The 13,789-nt window shown below is 36.2% G+C and overlaps 2 protein-coding genes across 2 annotated transcripts; one reads left to right on the forward strand and one right to left on the reverse strand.

The window, feature by feature from the left end:
* The first annotated feature begins 3,432 nt into the window (after positions 1-3,432).
* LOC126792888 (cytokinin dehydrogenase 3-like) lies at positions 3,433-6,293 on the forward strand. The gene is made up of 5 exons (XM_050519399.1): positions 3,433-4,043; positions 4,502-4,629; positions 5,126-5,404; positions 5,524-5,792; positions 5,895-6,293. The coding sequence occupies exons 1-5, from the start codon at positions 3,452-3,454 to the stop codon at positions 6,184-6,186; spliced, it is 1,560 nt and encodes a 519-aa protein (XP_050375356.1). The 5' UTR covers positions 3,433-3,451; the 3' UTR covers positions 6,187-6,293.
* A 6,203-nt stretch (positions 6,294-12,496) lies between these two features.
* Positions 12,497-13,445, reverse strand: LOC126793750 (uncharacterized). The gene is made up of 2 exons (XM_050520371.1): positions 12,854-13,445; positions 12,497-12,744 (listed from the first exon to the last, which is right to left on the reverse strand). Exons 1-2 carry the CDS (start codon positions 13,443-13,445, stop codon positions 12,497-12,499), a joined length of 840 nt encoding a protein of 279 aa, XP_050376328.1.
* Between the last annotated feature and the right edge of the window lie 344 nt (positions 13,446-13,789).

Consider the following 13,789-nt stretch of genomic DNA (forward strand, 5'->3'; position numbering starts at 1 on the left):
AAATGATGTTTGTTTCTAGGAGGATTCGAACATCCCACCGGCAAGATATAAGTTTGGTTATATGACCATTGAACCAAAGCATCATTACTACTTAACATGTAAGCATTAAAAAATATACTAGATTTTAGTCTGGGCTTAAGCCCAGATAACCCTTTACATAGATCCGCCCATGTATGTACCTAAATCACACATACAGCCACAAACACACACACACACACACACACACACACACGCACTAGAAAAATATAGGGGAAATTATTTATTGGTACTAGACTACATTTGAATTAACTAAAAACTAATTTTTCATATTTCTTATACAAATTAGGACATAAGCCTAACCCAAATAATAAGTAGAAAAAACGGATTAATTAAGTAATGTAAAAATATCTAAAATATCCTTATTTTCGTGAAAATTATCAAATGTCTTCTCACCTCATTTTTTTAGTTTTTTTTCAGTAAATTTAAGTTTTTTCGGCTAAACCACCGGCAATTTGGAGGTGAGCCAATATATAAAGTTGTTCCTTATGTCATGGGCTTTCATTTAAGTACTATATTGCATATGTTTTGAGAAATTTTGAAATTTTGAATTTTACTCACCAAAAACTACAGTAACAGTTAGTTTCTCAGTCGACAGTAGCAGCTAGATTTATAGTTGACAGTAGCATGTACCTTCAAAGTCGACAGTAACAGGTGTCTTCCAAGTCGACAGTAGTAGCTGGTTTTTAATTCGACAGTAACAATTAATTTTTATAGTTGACAATAGCAGTTAGTTTTTATAATCGACAGTAGCATATAACATCTTTATTGATGGTAGCAAACACTATGTCAAAGAGGGGTAAAAAGTAAAATATTTTATGACATGTGTCAACTTGCCATCATTTGATCCTTATTTTCTCTATTAAATTAAATAGTGAGTTATTTGTAAACTAAATTGTTGTCTAGTACTTTTGAGTTATTTGCTCAAAAATATATTCTTATATAATATAAATTATCAATCTCCTATATATTTTCAATTTAATGGTGATTTAATTAATAACATTCTGCATGGAACTTCATTCGTTAGGGATCAGTTTAGGTCAAGCATCAACTTAAGCATGGTGCACATGCATGGGTTAAGATCGCATTCTTAATAATAGGGTATTATAGTACGTACAATTTCTCAATAATAGGTGATATTATAGTACATACATTTTATTCCGAATGAATTATAGGCTAATTTAGAATGTACTTGGAGATCTTTAGGTCAAAGATTTATCTGATTAATGGGGCATCTACATGTATATGTTAATTATAAGCGCGACCTTTGCTTAGGACCTGGCCGGAAATATCTCTGGCTATAAGTACAACTTGACCAAAAAACAATTCCATAGGTACAATATAGAATATAACATTAATAATTAAATCACTACCAGACGGTTCATTCTTGTATAAACAATACGTATGTTTTCTGTTGCAGTACGTGAAGCATCTATGATAAACTTAGCCATGAAAGAACTAAACACGCAGCGCCAAAATTCCACTAGAACTAACACTAACAGATTCTCGCGTGTGCATGGCATGATGTTGTTTTCTTCCTATATTTTTATGGATGCATGCAATGCACTCAAAAGTTGTTTATCAAAGACAGATTCAAAATCCCACATATTACTTTGTTTGTTTAGAAAATTACTTAGTAAAACTAGAACACATTTGAATTAACTAAAAACTCACTTTTTCATATTTCTTATACAAATTAGGACATAAGTCCAAGCTCAAAAAATAAGTAGAACAAATCTGATTAATCAATTAATGCAAAAATATTTAAAATACCCTTATTTTCATGAAAATTACCAAAATGTCACTCATAGATCTAACAAATTTCTCTCCTTATTTTTTAGTTTTTTTTTCCGGCAAAACCATCGGCAATTTGGAGATGAGTCAATATATAAAGTTGTTCCTTATGTCATGAGTTTTCATTTAAGTACTATATTGCATATGTTTTGAGAAATTTTAAAACTTCGAATTTTTCTCACCAAAAACCACAATAGAAGTTAGTTTCTCAGTCGACAGTAGTAGCTAGATTTATAGTTGATAGTAGCATAAACTTTCCAAGTCGACAGTAGCAGTTAGATTTATAGTTGACAGTAGTATGTACCTTCCAAGTCGACAGTAACATGTGTTTTCCAAGTCGACGGTAGCAGCTGGTTTTTAACTCGACAATAGCAGTTAGTTTTTATAATCGACAATATTAGTTAGTTTTTATAATCGACAGTAGCATATAACATTTATATCGATGGTAGCAAACACTATGAGTTAAAGAGGGGTAAAAAAGTAAAATATTTTATAACATGTGTCAACTTGTTATCATTTGGTCATTATTAGTAAATTTTGATCCTTATTTGCTCTATTAAATTAAATACTGAATTATTTGTAAACTAAATTGTTATTTGATAATTTTGAGTAGTTTGTTATCATTTGTTTGTTAATATACTGAATGTTCCCGAATTCAAGCAAGCTACGTAGAATATGTTTGCATGACTATGTCACGTAGAATGTGAAACAAATCTTAGGTACTTCGGTGATATTAATTACAAAATATGCACATTGAAGATCAAGTTGAATGATTGGTAGACTGAACCTCTATTGCTCGAAAATTGCTTCCCATTTTATTCTCTGATTTGCTCTCAGCAAGTGGTTACGCAAATACGTGCGCAATTAAAACAAAATGGCAATTCCAAGTGACTATAGAAAAGAAAAACAACGAGCAGATACTTTAACCCATGACTTGTAGTACGTTGTAGATTCACACAACAAATCTTGGATTGTAGAAAAATCTATGATTCCTGTCTAAATTAATTCCTTGAACCTCAAAATCCAAACGAATCTTTGAGATCCTTTTCATTATTACCAAATTTTTGACCATCTTCCATCCATCCAATTAGAAAATAAAGACTTTAGAATAACAATCTAGACACATATACGTGTATATTGACCCAACTTGACGTATCATTGACCTTAGAATTACGATCAGACGGCTCACATAGTCACATTAGATTGTATTAAGCTAAGCTAGATAGGGTAACCATTATTCTGTGGATTGCTGAGAATCTTCGTGATGATCACATGGTTTTTGATTCAAAAACGCATACAAATTTCCAAACATTTGCACGAGTAATTCATGACGTTTGCATCATATGGAAAAAGAGAGAAAGAAACGATGAATCCAAGGCCTGTCCTTTGCGTATCTTTGAAAACCAGTACGTGTTGAGCTTACGACGTCGTTCCCCACACAATGCAATGCAATACACATTTTTAAACGCCAAAGATTTCATTCTCTGCCCATCCAAGATTTTCACCCTCGTTCAAATGCAGCTTTATTTCCCTATATATAGACCTCTCTCTCTCTTCATCTTCGTATCTTCTACCTAGCTAGACCTACTCATCTCCTTCTCTGTTCTCTTTCTCATTTTCTATGGCTGAGAAATATTCTTCATTTCCCCCAACATTCTTCATAGCCTTATTCATCATGAGCCGCATCGTCCCCGCCATTGGATACCGCCTCCGCGACGACCCCGAAGCCATTAGATTAGCTTCCACTGATTACGGCCACATCCACAGCGAAAACCCTGCCGCCGTTCTCTACCCGTCTTCGATAAACGATATTTCGTCCCTCATCAAGTTCGCCAACAATGTCTCTGTTCCGTTTGGCGTGGCCGCCAAAGGCCAGGGCCACTCGATACGCGGACAGGCCATGGCTCGCAATGGGGTTGTGGTCGAAATGTCGTCACTGCGAAACCGCCGACGACAACACGGCGCCTCCGGAATTGAAGTAGTTTCAGCCACCAACAAAGACGACGTGACGTTTTACTATGCCGACGTTGGTGGCGAGCAGCTCTGGGTCGATGTTCTGCATGCCACATTAGAACATGGACTGTCACCGGTGACTTGGACTGACTACCTATACTTGACCGTCGGAGGTACTCTGTCCAATGCTGGAATCGGCGGACAGACGTTCCGTTTCGGCCCTCAGATCAGCAATGTCTATGAAATGGATGTTGTCACTGGTATGTCCGCTAATTCCATTAGTACTAATCATGGTGCATGTTAGAATATTACTCTCTGAAATATTATTGTGATGACAACCTTATTTGTAATGATACAAAATAGTTGTTGACAAGCATAAATAATCAGAACCAGTTGTTTTCCAACTCATTTCCTAGTGTTTGTTTGAAGCTGGTTCCATCGAGGTCCCACACGTTTGGGAAGAAAATCTTAGGATTATATTGGTTCAGAGTTCAGACCAGCTGATCTTGATCATAATCGCAGTACGAACGAGTCCCTCAAAATTGTTTATTAATCAATAATTAATTATGATTAATTAACAACTCGGTAGTTATTATCATCCTAATCGATTATGTTGCCTGGAGTTTATATATAAATATAGTAGTACTGGTCTCCAATTATGTTTGCATGCGCTCTGTTTTGTGGTTTGCTGTTAACTAGGGTTTTGTGTTTATTTCAGGAGAAGGGGATTTTGTGACTTGCTCCCCAAACAACAACGCAGAGCTTTTCTATGGGGTTCTTGGAGGCCTAGGTCAGTTTGGGGTTATATCCAGAGCCAGAATTGCATTAGAGCCGGCACCAAAAAGGGTATGTAAATTTGTAAGTTAAAGATAAACCTATATAAATATATATCCTGCGCAGGCATTAGTTTATCTCTAAATTGACTTGGACCTTTATCTTTGTGAATATTCTAATCGTACATTCTTGAACATAGTTAATTTGATTACACTAATGCCTTTGACATACATGTTTGATTGTTTGTTATGTTCAAAGCCACAACTTAATATAAAAGTAACTAGAGCTTAGCTTCTTTAAGTTAGTTTAAAAATGACTTAATCTATGTCACTTAAACGTGAATATCGATCACAGTCATCACAAGAGGACTCTTCTCGATTTCTTTTCTTGCTCGACTGTTCTTCTCTTTTTGGGTCGGACCCCATTAACGTCGACCCTGTTTGATTTGATCCCTTAAGGGTGTCTGTCCTAACATAAACTAGCAAGATCATTGACCTACACGATTGATTAAAGTTTTTGTTATATGTCACTTTCCACTAAATTTGGTGAATATATTTTGGTCTTGTAGGTCAAGTGGGTGCGAATGCTTTACAGTGACTTCTCTGCGTTTTCCAGAGACCAAGAACGATTAATCTCAATCAATGGGAGACAACAAAGCAATGCCCTCGACTATTTGGAAGGCTCACTACTAATTAACCAGGGTCCGCCGGATAATTGGAGGACGTCCTCATTTTTCCCACAATCCTCCCACAAAAAAATTATTTCCGAAGTAAACAAACATGGGATAATATACAGCCTTGAAGTCGTCAAATATTATGATCATCAAACTGAAACCACTGTGGATAAGGTAAAAATATATTCTACCATTGGAGTATTAGCTGGTGGCAAAATTACATGTATAATCCGTTTTCACTCTAATTATTAAGTAAAGAAGAAACGATAACTAAAACAATTATTCTGTTGCAGGACCTGGAAAATCTATTCAAAGGGTTGAACTATCTTCCCGGATTTAAGTTTGAAAATGATGTGTCATATGTCGAATTTCTGAATAGAGTTCGAAGCGGGGAGCTAAAGCTTCAGTCAGAAGGACTATGGGATGTTCCTCATCCATGGCTTAATCTCTTCATTCCAAAGAGTCGTATCGCGGACTTTAATATTGGTGTGTTCAAAGACATTGTTCTGAAGAAAAATATTACCACCGGACCTGTCCTCGTTTATCCCATGAGCAGAAGCAAGTAAGATTATGTCTTATTTTTTTAACTTCTAATACCATAATTAATAATCAAACGTACAATAATATTTCGAACGAAATAATTAATGTTTTGGTTTAATTGCAGGTGGAATGAGCGGATGTCAGCCGTTGTACCTGAGGAAGATGTGTTTTACACCGTTGGATTTTTGCATGCAACTGGGTTTGATGAATGGAAGGTATTTGATGAGCAGAATAAAGAGATATTAGAGTTTTGTGTTAGAGCTGGTATTGAGGTTAAGCAGTATCTTCCCAACCACAAAACACAGCAGGGTTGGATTAATCATTTTGGCTCCAAATGGAATACCTTCCAGAAGAGAAAAGCACTGTTCGATCCCAAGAGAATACTTTCCCCTGGACAAAGAATTTTTCAGATTTAAGAATAATCCGACCTTAAAGTATTGTAGAGCTAGATTGATTTATGAATATATGTTAATTTAGAACTATATTAATGCTGTAGACAGTGTATTGGTTTAATCAATCTAGAATGCAGTTTGTTTAGATCTGAATAGTTTTCCAGGAATTCTCATTTGCACTACTCTTTTTTGGACTCGTTGGGTCAAGAACACTAGTCACCATTCTTCGTGAACTTATTGATACTGTAAATTAACTAAACAAAACGTAATACTAAACATGTACTCATCAGTCATCACAATAACACATGGTATATATACGCGTTTCTTAATTCTTTAATCGATCTATATCTTAATATATTGTCTGACCATCCAACATGAATTAATTCGTTAAATTAAGGGGTAGCTAACGGGGATTGCATGGGTTTTGTAAATGAGAAATAGAGGGGAATGTGATTTGATTATGCATATAAGAAAGATAGAATGGAAAAGTATTTAGGACATTGATGAATGTGCATCATATAAGTTTTAGAGCTGTGATTTAAGCTATTACATCTTATTATCAAGATCTGACGTACAAGAACTTCATTTACCTCTTGAATGAGTTGAATCTCGATTTACCTATACAGTGTTAATTGAGAATGTCTAATCTGCATGTAAGTGGAAAAATGGGAGTTTGGGTTACTTAATTCATACATTGCCTACGGAATCATAGCTTACTTTATCATACATATATATGCAACCAAATAATCTCTATATGTAGTTAGAAAAATAATTGAAGACTGTCGTCAATTGTGGATATGAAATTGACTGGCCAGCACCCATGTTCATGAGTACTACGTTAGATTCGGGTCAAATATAGATCGAATGCATATAATAGAGGACGTCGGACAAATAAACATCAAGTTGTGAATGATGCACAAAGTCGCTTAGCATGCATATATAAGAAAGGAAATATTTCTTCACTACATGGCCAAGGAAAAAACAGTGCATGCTTATATATTTCAAGCCTACATAATACCAACCTATAGCTAATCAATCACCGCAGGACCACTCTAGTATACAGTATACACTATTCAATCGATCATCTACTTACAGTACGTAATAGCTAGCTCATCACATGATTAGATGAACAAACAGTGATTACGTTGTCTGGGTTTGCATTGTTTAATTATTCTGCAGTAGATAGGGGATGAATGAATTGCATTATATCTTTTTTTTTTCTTTTTTTCCCTTATGATATCATTGAAGCTACAGGTCTGAGTGTCTGACCTGATTAGAGGAGGGCAGCGAATTAGGGTTTTTTCCAAAGACATATCGCTGGATTCTGGGAATAAAGCGCAAAGAATGTTTACAACAAGCTTAATTATTGAAACCTGCAGGTAATGAAGGAGACATTCGAAGTCGCATGCAGCAGCACTCGATCAGCAGAAGCCGAAACAGAAGCAGCAGCCATGCACCATATAAATCTCATCAGCAACCAATTCCTTGCTTCCTGCTTAACCGAATGAATGTGTTTCTCTTACTGTTGTATTTACCAGACAGGAGAATTAGGAGAAAAGCACTTTTGCTTTGCTTAAGCAGATTAAAAGTGCTTTCAGATCTAGTTTGCTTAGCACTTGAGCTGGGACACCGTTTTCGGAATTAGGGACACCGTCCTTGCCTTTAAGATTTGCACGTTCTCACAAAAAAGACAAAGAAGAAAAATATGGCACTAGTTCCTTTTTAGTCCAGGGAAGTAATCATCGATCTGAGAAAGATCAATTCTCATCCAACGAGAAGGATAGCCGGTAAGAGCTTAGGTGTGAACGCTCTTTAACAGTTTAACTTCTCTATCTCAATCTCTCTGCCGGGTAAACTCATTCAACTACCTCATATTATTTCCAATAAGCTAGTTGTTGCTTCTTGGCCAGGACAATGTTATTGTAGCAAAGAAGCAAGAAAGAATAACTATTATTCATACTATTGATAGCCACAAAAGCACCTACAAAAATACTCTATTATCAAATCAATTATATCAATATAATAAACGGAAAATAGAGGTCATTACACGCAGAGAATTGGTGAAACTAAGACTTCAAAACACACAAAAAAACACAAACATACACGTAAACTAGAAATCTGGCAGACTCGACCTAAGAGCAGAAACCTAATTAATTAGCTAATCTAGACTCAACCAAAAATTACAAAATTTAATACACAGTAACTAGACACACTGGTGGACTACCACACAAAATTTGAGGATATTCGGAGTTGGTTTGATTGGTTACCAAAATTAGATAAAACAGAAGTACTGCTAAAAACATGATATTAAAAAGTAAATATGGATTTAAATATGAGAAAAACAATAGGTAGGAACTTCTCTATACCACTAGATATGCTTCAATCACCCCAAAACAATGTCAATAATTAAAAATGAATGCACTCACAGTTAAGCCAATGTAGTTAGGTCATTAACTGTATTACGTTCTCTTACTTGCCACGTTAAGCAAAATGTCGGTATCGACTTAACTATATTGTCAATTAATTAATCGATGAAATGTCGGTATCTAGACCAAAATAACTGAAATCATGAAGATTTAAGAACGTTTGAGTAACAATAAGAATTTAAAGTCAATGTTGGTAACCTTAGATTACCAAGGAATCTCTTTTTCTCGTGGAGCCCTTGATGAGATTTTAGCAACTTGAGGAGATATAGGTTGTAACTTAAAGAGATTAAAATTGAGTTTGAAAAGATTTTTTTCTTCTATTTTGCCGTCATCTTCTTCTGTCTCCCTCTTTTTTTTTTCTTTCTCTCCTCTCGGCTTCCGGTGCGGCTCCCCTTTTCCTCTCTCCTATATATACTTCTTTGGTTCAAATAGGTTAATTAACCTATGTCTCTAACGTCCAGCCCCAAAGCCCATTAATTGTTGAATTAATCTTCTTTTCTTTTTGGAAGTCAAATAAACTTAAGAATAAATAAATTAATTAAAAATAAGAAAATATAATAAAATAATTACGTAATTAGAATAATTAGCATGATAAAAATCGCACACATATGCGACTATTAACTATTATCCTTACGTAAACTATATGGAAAATCCCATATTATTCTATTGACTTTTACACTGTAGAATGATCTTTGTCCTACTCAAATGCTGCTTGCAGGCAACTAGGAGACATAAATTGGGCCTCCATCAACTTATGTGTTCTTTCCTGTCTTCATTGATCTTTGGTAGACAAGATCTAGACATTCATACACTGAATCATTAAGATCTTTGAAAGTGAAAAAAGAAGAGAGCATCTCTTTGATTTATATGAGATAATTTCCTCAAGTCATATGATGACATGACTCCCCCTTGGCTTTGAGCACCTGCACCACAAATATTATAAAATCCTATCTCATTAACAAAGCAACAAAACAAAGGCTCCCTAATACTACCATATGAAAGCAACTCCAATGCCTTTCCCTCAAACATCGGCTGAGGGTTGTATATAATTACTATAATATATGAAGAAAAGGCAAGGAGGACTGCAAAAGGCCAAAAGCTATAAGATTAGGCCCATTGCTTCTTCGACTTAGTCCATGCTAGGAGAAGCCGATGCCCTAGTCGAAATTAGGTTGGATGGGTCTTGGCGGACTAAAAAGCCCACCTTTTCGGTGGTGGCACCAGCTTTAGAGGAGCTCCCCTCACATCCAGATGGCCATCTGGGTACTTTTCTCATCAATTTGTTCTCTGCACTTGGGGTCAATATGGTGATTATGGTCAGTAACAGTAATTCAGTATTTACTATGTTATAATGGTTCTACTGCGAGGCTTTTAGTACTGTAATATGTACTGTATAAACTTATGGTTCTTTTGCACTGCTAGGATATTACTTAGAGTACAAGCTTGTATTGCAGTGTTATACTAGTTCACTTCAGTTTCGTCCCGTAGCGACTAGGAGTCGTATGAACAAAGACCCAAAGTAGAGACATTTTGAAGGTTTGAAATGATCGACCGTACTAGTGCCTGTTTTTACTTGTAGACTAGTTGGCAAATTTATGCTGCCAAAATCATGCTTCTTTCTCTTTCGTGCTTTGTAGCAAAAGATTGAATTTCAATTGGCCTTGCATCAGTCATCAGGAAAATTGTTCTAATATACAGCTCTTCTTGCTGTTTCTTATATATTTATCATAACAAGAGTTGTTAAAGTTAAAGCAGGTAAGCCCTTGGAAGAAAAGCTTTGAAGTAGAGACTATTGGTAGTGAGAGAAATGTCATCTAAAGAACGGCAGGTGTCATCCCCGCTGATTGAAGGAAAAACTCTTCGCTGTGAACACTCTTCTATCTATCTAAAAATCATATCTTTTTTAAAAAAAAATAGGGTAAACTGTCCCTAATTAATTGAAATCAAACTAACAAAGGAGGGAGACAAAAAATCTGACCTCTTATGTCTGATAAACTCCAACAAAAAAGATAAACAAAAGCTCAATCCGGCATGTGTACACTCACCTATGCAAAACCATATATATATAAAAACTCCTAGCAAATAGCAAACCCTCAGCCAAGAAACCCTTAATTAAAGGACGAGATGAAGATGGTAGCATTGGCAGACAGTTGTGAAATACCAAGAATAGAGAAAATAGACATATCGTGATGCTTCTTGTAAGGATGAAAAGAATGCAGAGCAGACTCTCTGAACAATTCCAAAAGATGATGTTGAGCTTCCAACACATTAAAAATCTTACATTCGAAACGCACCAGATTCCTAGTGATCCAAATAAACCAAATTATATTACAGGAGACTAGAAACCAAAGTCGACATTTAGGTTTTGGGAATGCTGAAACACCAACACCATTAAACACTTCATCAAGAGTACCCCAATGCGAGAATGAATGAGAAAATAGAAGACAAACCCATTTCCATAAAGCCACAATTTCATAACAATGCAAAATAAGATGTGTACTCGATTCCGCATGACTTCCACAAAAGGAGCAACGAGATGGAAATGAAAAACCTTGCCGTTGTAAAACATCATCAGTTAGTAAACGCCCATGAAGAGCCTTCCAAACAATAAGAGTTTTGCGGGGTTGAGTTGCTTTACTCCATATCACTTTACCCCAGTCTTTATGCTCACCATGATTTGAGAAGAAAACAAAAGCTTCTTTTGCTGTCAGAATTCTTGAGGAGGAATGCGGCCATAAAAGAGAGTCAGATGTGTCTGTATCAGGCAGAGCAATGCGCTCAATTTTTTCTGCTGCTTGAGGGAATGAAGAAATAAAATCTGCTGGGAGAACCCAATGAGAATCAACAATAACATCACATTCACCTTAGCATGAAGTAGAATAGAGCCACTTATTCCAACACTAGTAGTAAGAGCCTCACCCAACCAATTATCTTGCCAAACTTTTTTTAGACCCAACCAGACTGAAGATCTCTCGTAAGACTTAATAGGTTGTAAATCATCTTTCAAAAAACGAGCTCTAAGAAAAATAGAGGTTGGAGAGGAAGAAGAGAGCATCTCCCAACATCTCTTTATTAGAAGAGCACGATTAGCCTCAAATAGATCACGTAACCCCAAGCTCCCTTCCTCTTTGGGTTTACAACAGTGACGCCAAGCAACAAGAGGCATGCCCATTTTCAAAGGGTCTCCAGTCCAAAAAATTATTGATCCAAGATTGAAGGTCATGAAGTAAACCAGCCGGCCACTCATAAATCTGAAAACTATAAACCAAAATGCCTTGAATCACTGACTGAATAAGTTGTAGCCTACCCGCTTGCGACAACAGAGAACCTTTCCAAGAGGACAACTTGCATCTCACTCTATCTGCAATGGCCTGAAAATACACCCTCTTGGGACGTCCCTAGAAAATCGTAACCCAAGGTATGTGAATGGAAGAGACCCTTGCTTGACACCCAAAATTTTCCGGATAACAAAGCGTCTACAGTGAGCATATTTCCTAAGAAACACCAGCGATTTAGATTTATTGACTCTTTGCCCTGAATTCAAGCTATATTCCTCCATAAACTTCATTAGATTCTTCAAAGATCTCTTGGTACCCCGCATCAAAACCATAATGTCATCTACAAATAGAACATGCGAGGGTGGAGTAATACCAAGATGAGCTGACAGTAAATCAATAAGTCAATCCTCAACCAGCTTAGTGAAACCTCTACTTAAAACCTCTTCCGCAAGACAAAAGATAATATGTGACAAATGATCTCCTTGACGAACACCACGAGAATAAGGAAAAAAACCCTTCCATCTCACCATTAACTAAAATTGATAAGTGTGCAGACTCCAAAATTGCTTTAATCCAGTCACAAAAAGGATTTGAAAAACCAAAAGCCTTCAAAACCCGAAGTAAGAAATCTCAATCAAGCGTGTCAAATGTCTTTTGCACATCAAACTTAATTGCAATGTTACCACCCTTACAATTACGATCCAGGAGGTTAATGAGGTCTGCAATAGTGCGGCCACTAAGAAAAGCACTTTGGTTGGGTGAAATAATCCAAGTAGCAATACTTCCCAAACGGTCAGCTAAAATCTTTGTGATAAGCTTGAAAATAAAATTCGCCATAGCAATAGGACGCAGCTGCGTTACGGTGTCTGCTCTAGGGACTTTAGGAATCAAGATCATTAAATTGATATTGAAGTGGGGGAGAATGTATCCAGTATTGAAAAAACTCTGAACAACTTTGGACTACCTCTGTACCAACAACTGACCAACATTTCATAAAAAAAATTCCACCAAAATCATCTGGACTAGGAGAACTATTATGATCCATGGAACACATAGTCTGAAATATTTCCTCAGATGTGGAAATAGCTGTTAATATAGCATTATCCTCAGTAGTCACGAGATTATGAATTACCTGAGAAACTAGACCAGTGTCTCTTATAAAAGAATCTGATGTGAAAAGGCCATTGAAATAATTTACCACATGATCATTAATCTCTTTTGGGTCATCAATAATACTGTTTCTATCTCTCATAGTTGATAATGACTGTTTAAGATGCCGGACTTTAACCATTGCATGGAAGACAGAAGATTTTCGGTCACCTTCAGTAAGCCATTTTATCCTTGATTTATCCCATAAAAATTTCTCTTGAAGCAAAAGAGCCTCATGAACTTGAGCACTGACAACACTCTCCTTGGAAAGCAAGTCATCAGAAGGACCCAAGCTAGCAATTTCCCGTTGAATTATATGCAAATCATCAAATGACTTTTCCACCATTATGTTCACATCCCCAAACTCAGCTTTATTCCAAACCCGAATCCATTGTTTAAGAGTCCGCAACTTAGAAGCCAAAACAAACATTGGATTACCATAGAAATAAGAACCCTGCCAAACCTCATGCACCAAAGAAAGAAAACTTGGAATGATCTAGAACCGAAATGGTGATCTTTGGTTAGGTATAAGCTTTGAAAAGGACACTAAAAGAGGATAATGATCTGAGGAAAAACGAGGAAGAGTAGTGCACTCCAAATTGCGCCAAACATCCATCCAAGAGAAATTGCTAAGACACCGGTCAAGCCTCATTTCAACACTTGCACCAACACCCGTTCTATTCGTCCAGGTATAAGGCAATCCTTTAGTAGGAAGATGAACTAACTCACAATTAGTTGACATGTCCTGAAAGTCTGAACATGAAACGACATTGG

Source organism: Argentina anserina, chromosome 1, assembly GCF_933775445.1.
Source record: "Argentina anserina chromosome 1, drPotAnse1.1, whole genome shotgun sequence".
Classification (NCBI taxonomy): domain Eukaryota; kingdom Viridiplantae; phylum Streptophyta; class Magnoliopsida; order Rosales; family Rosaceae; genus Argentina; species Argentina anserina.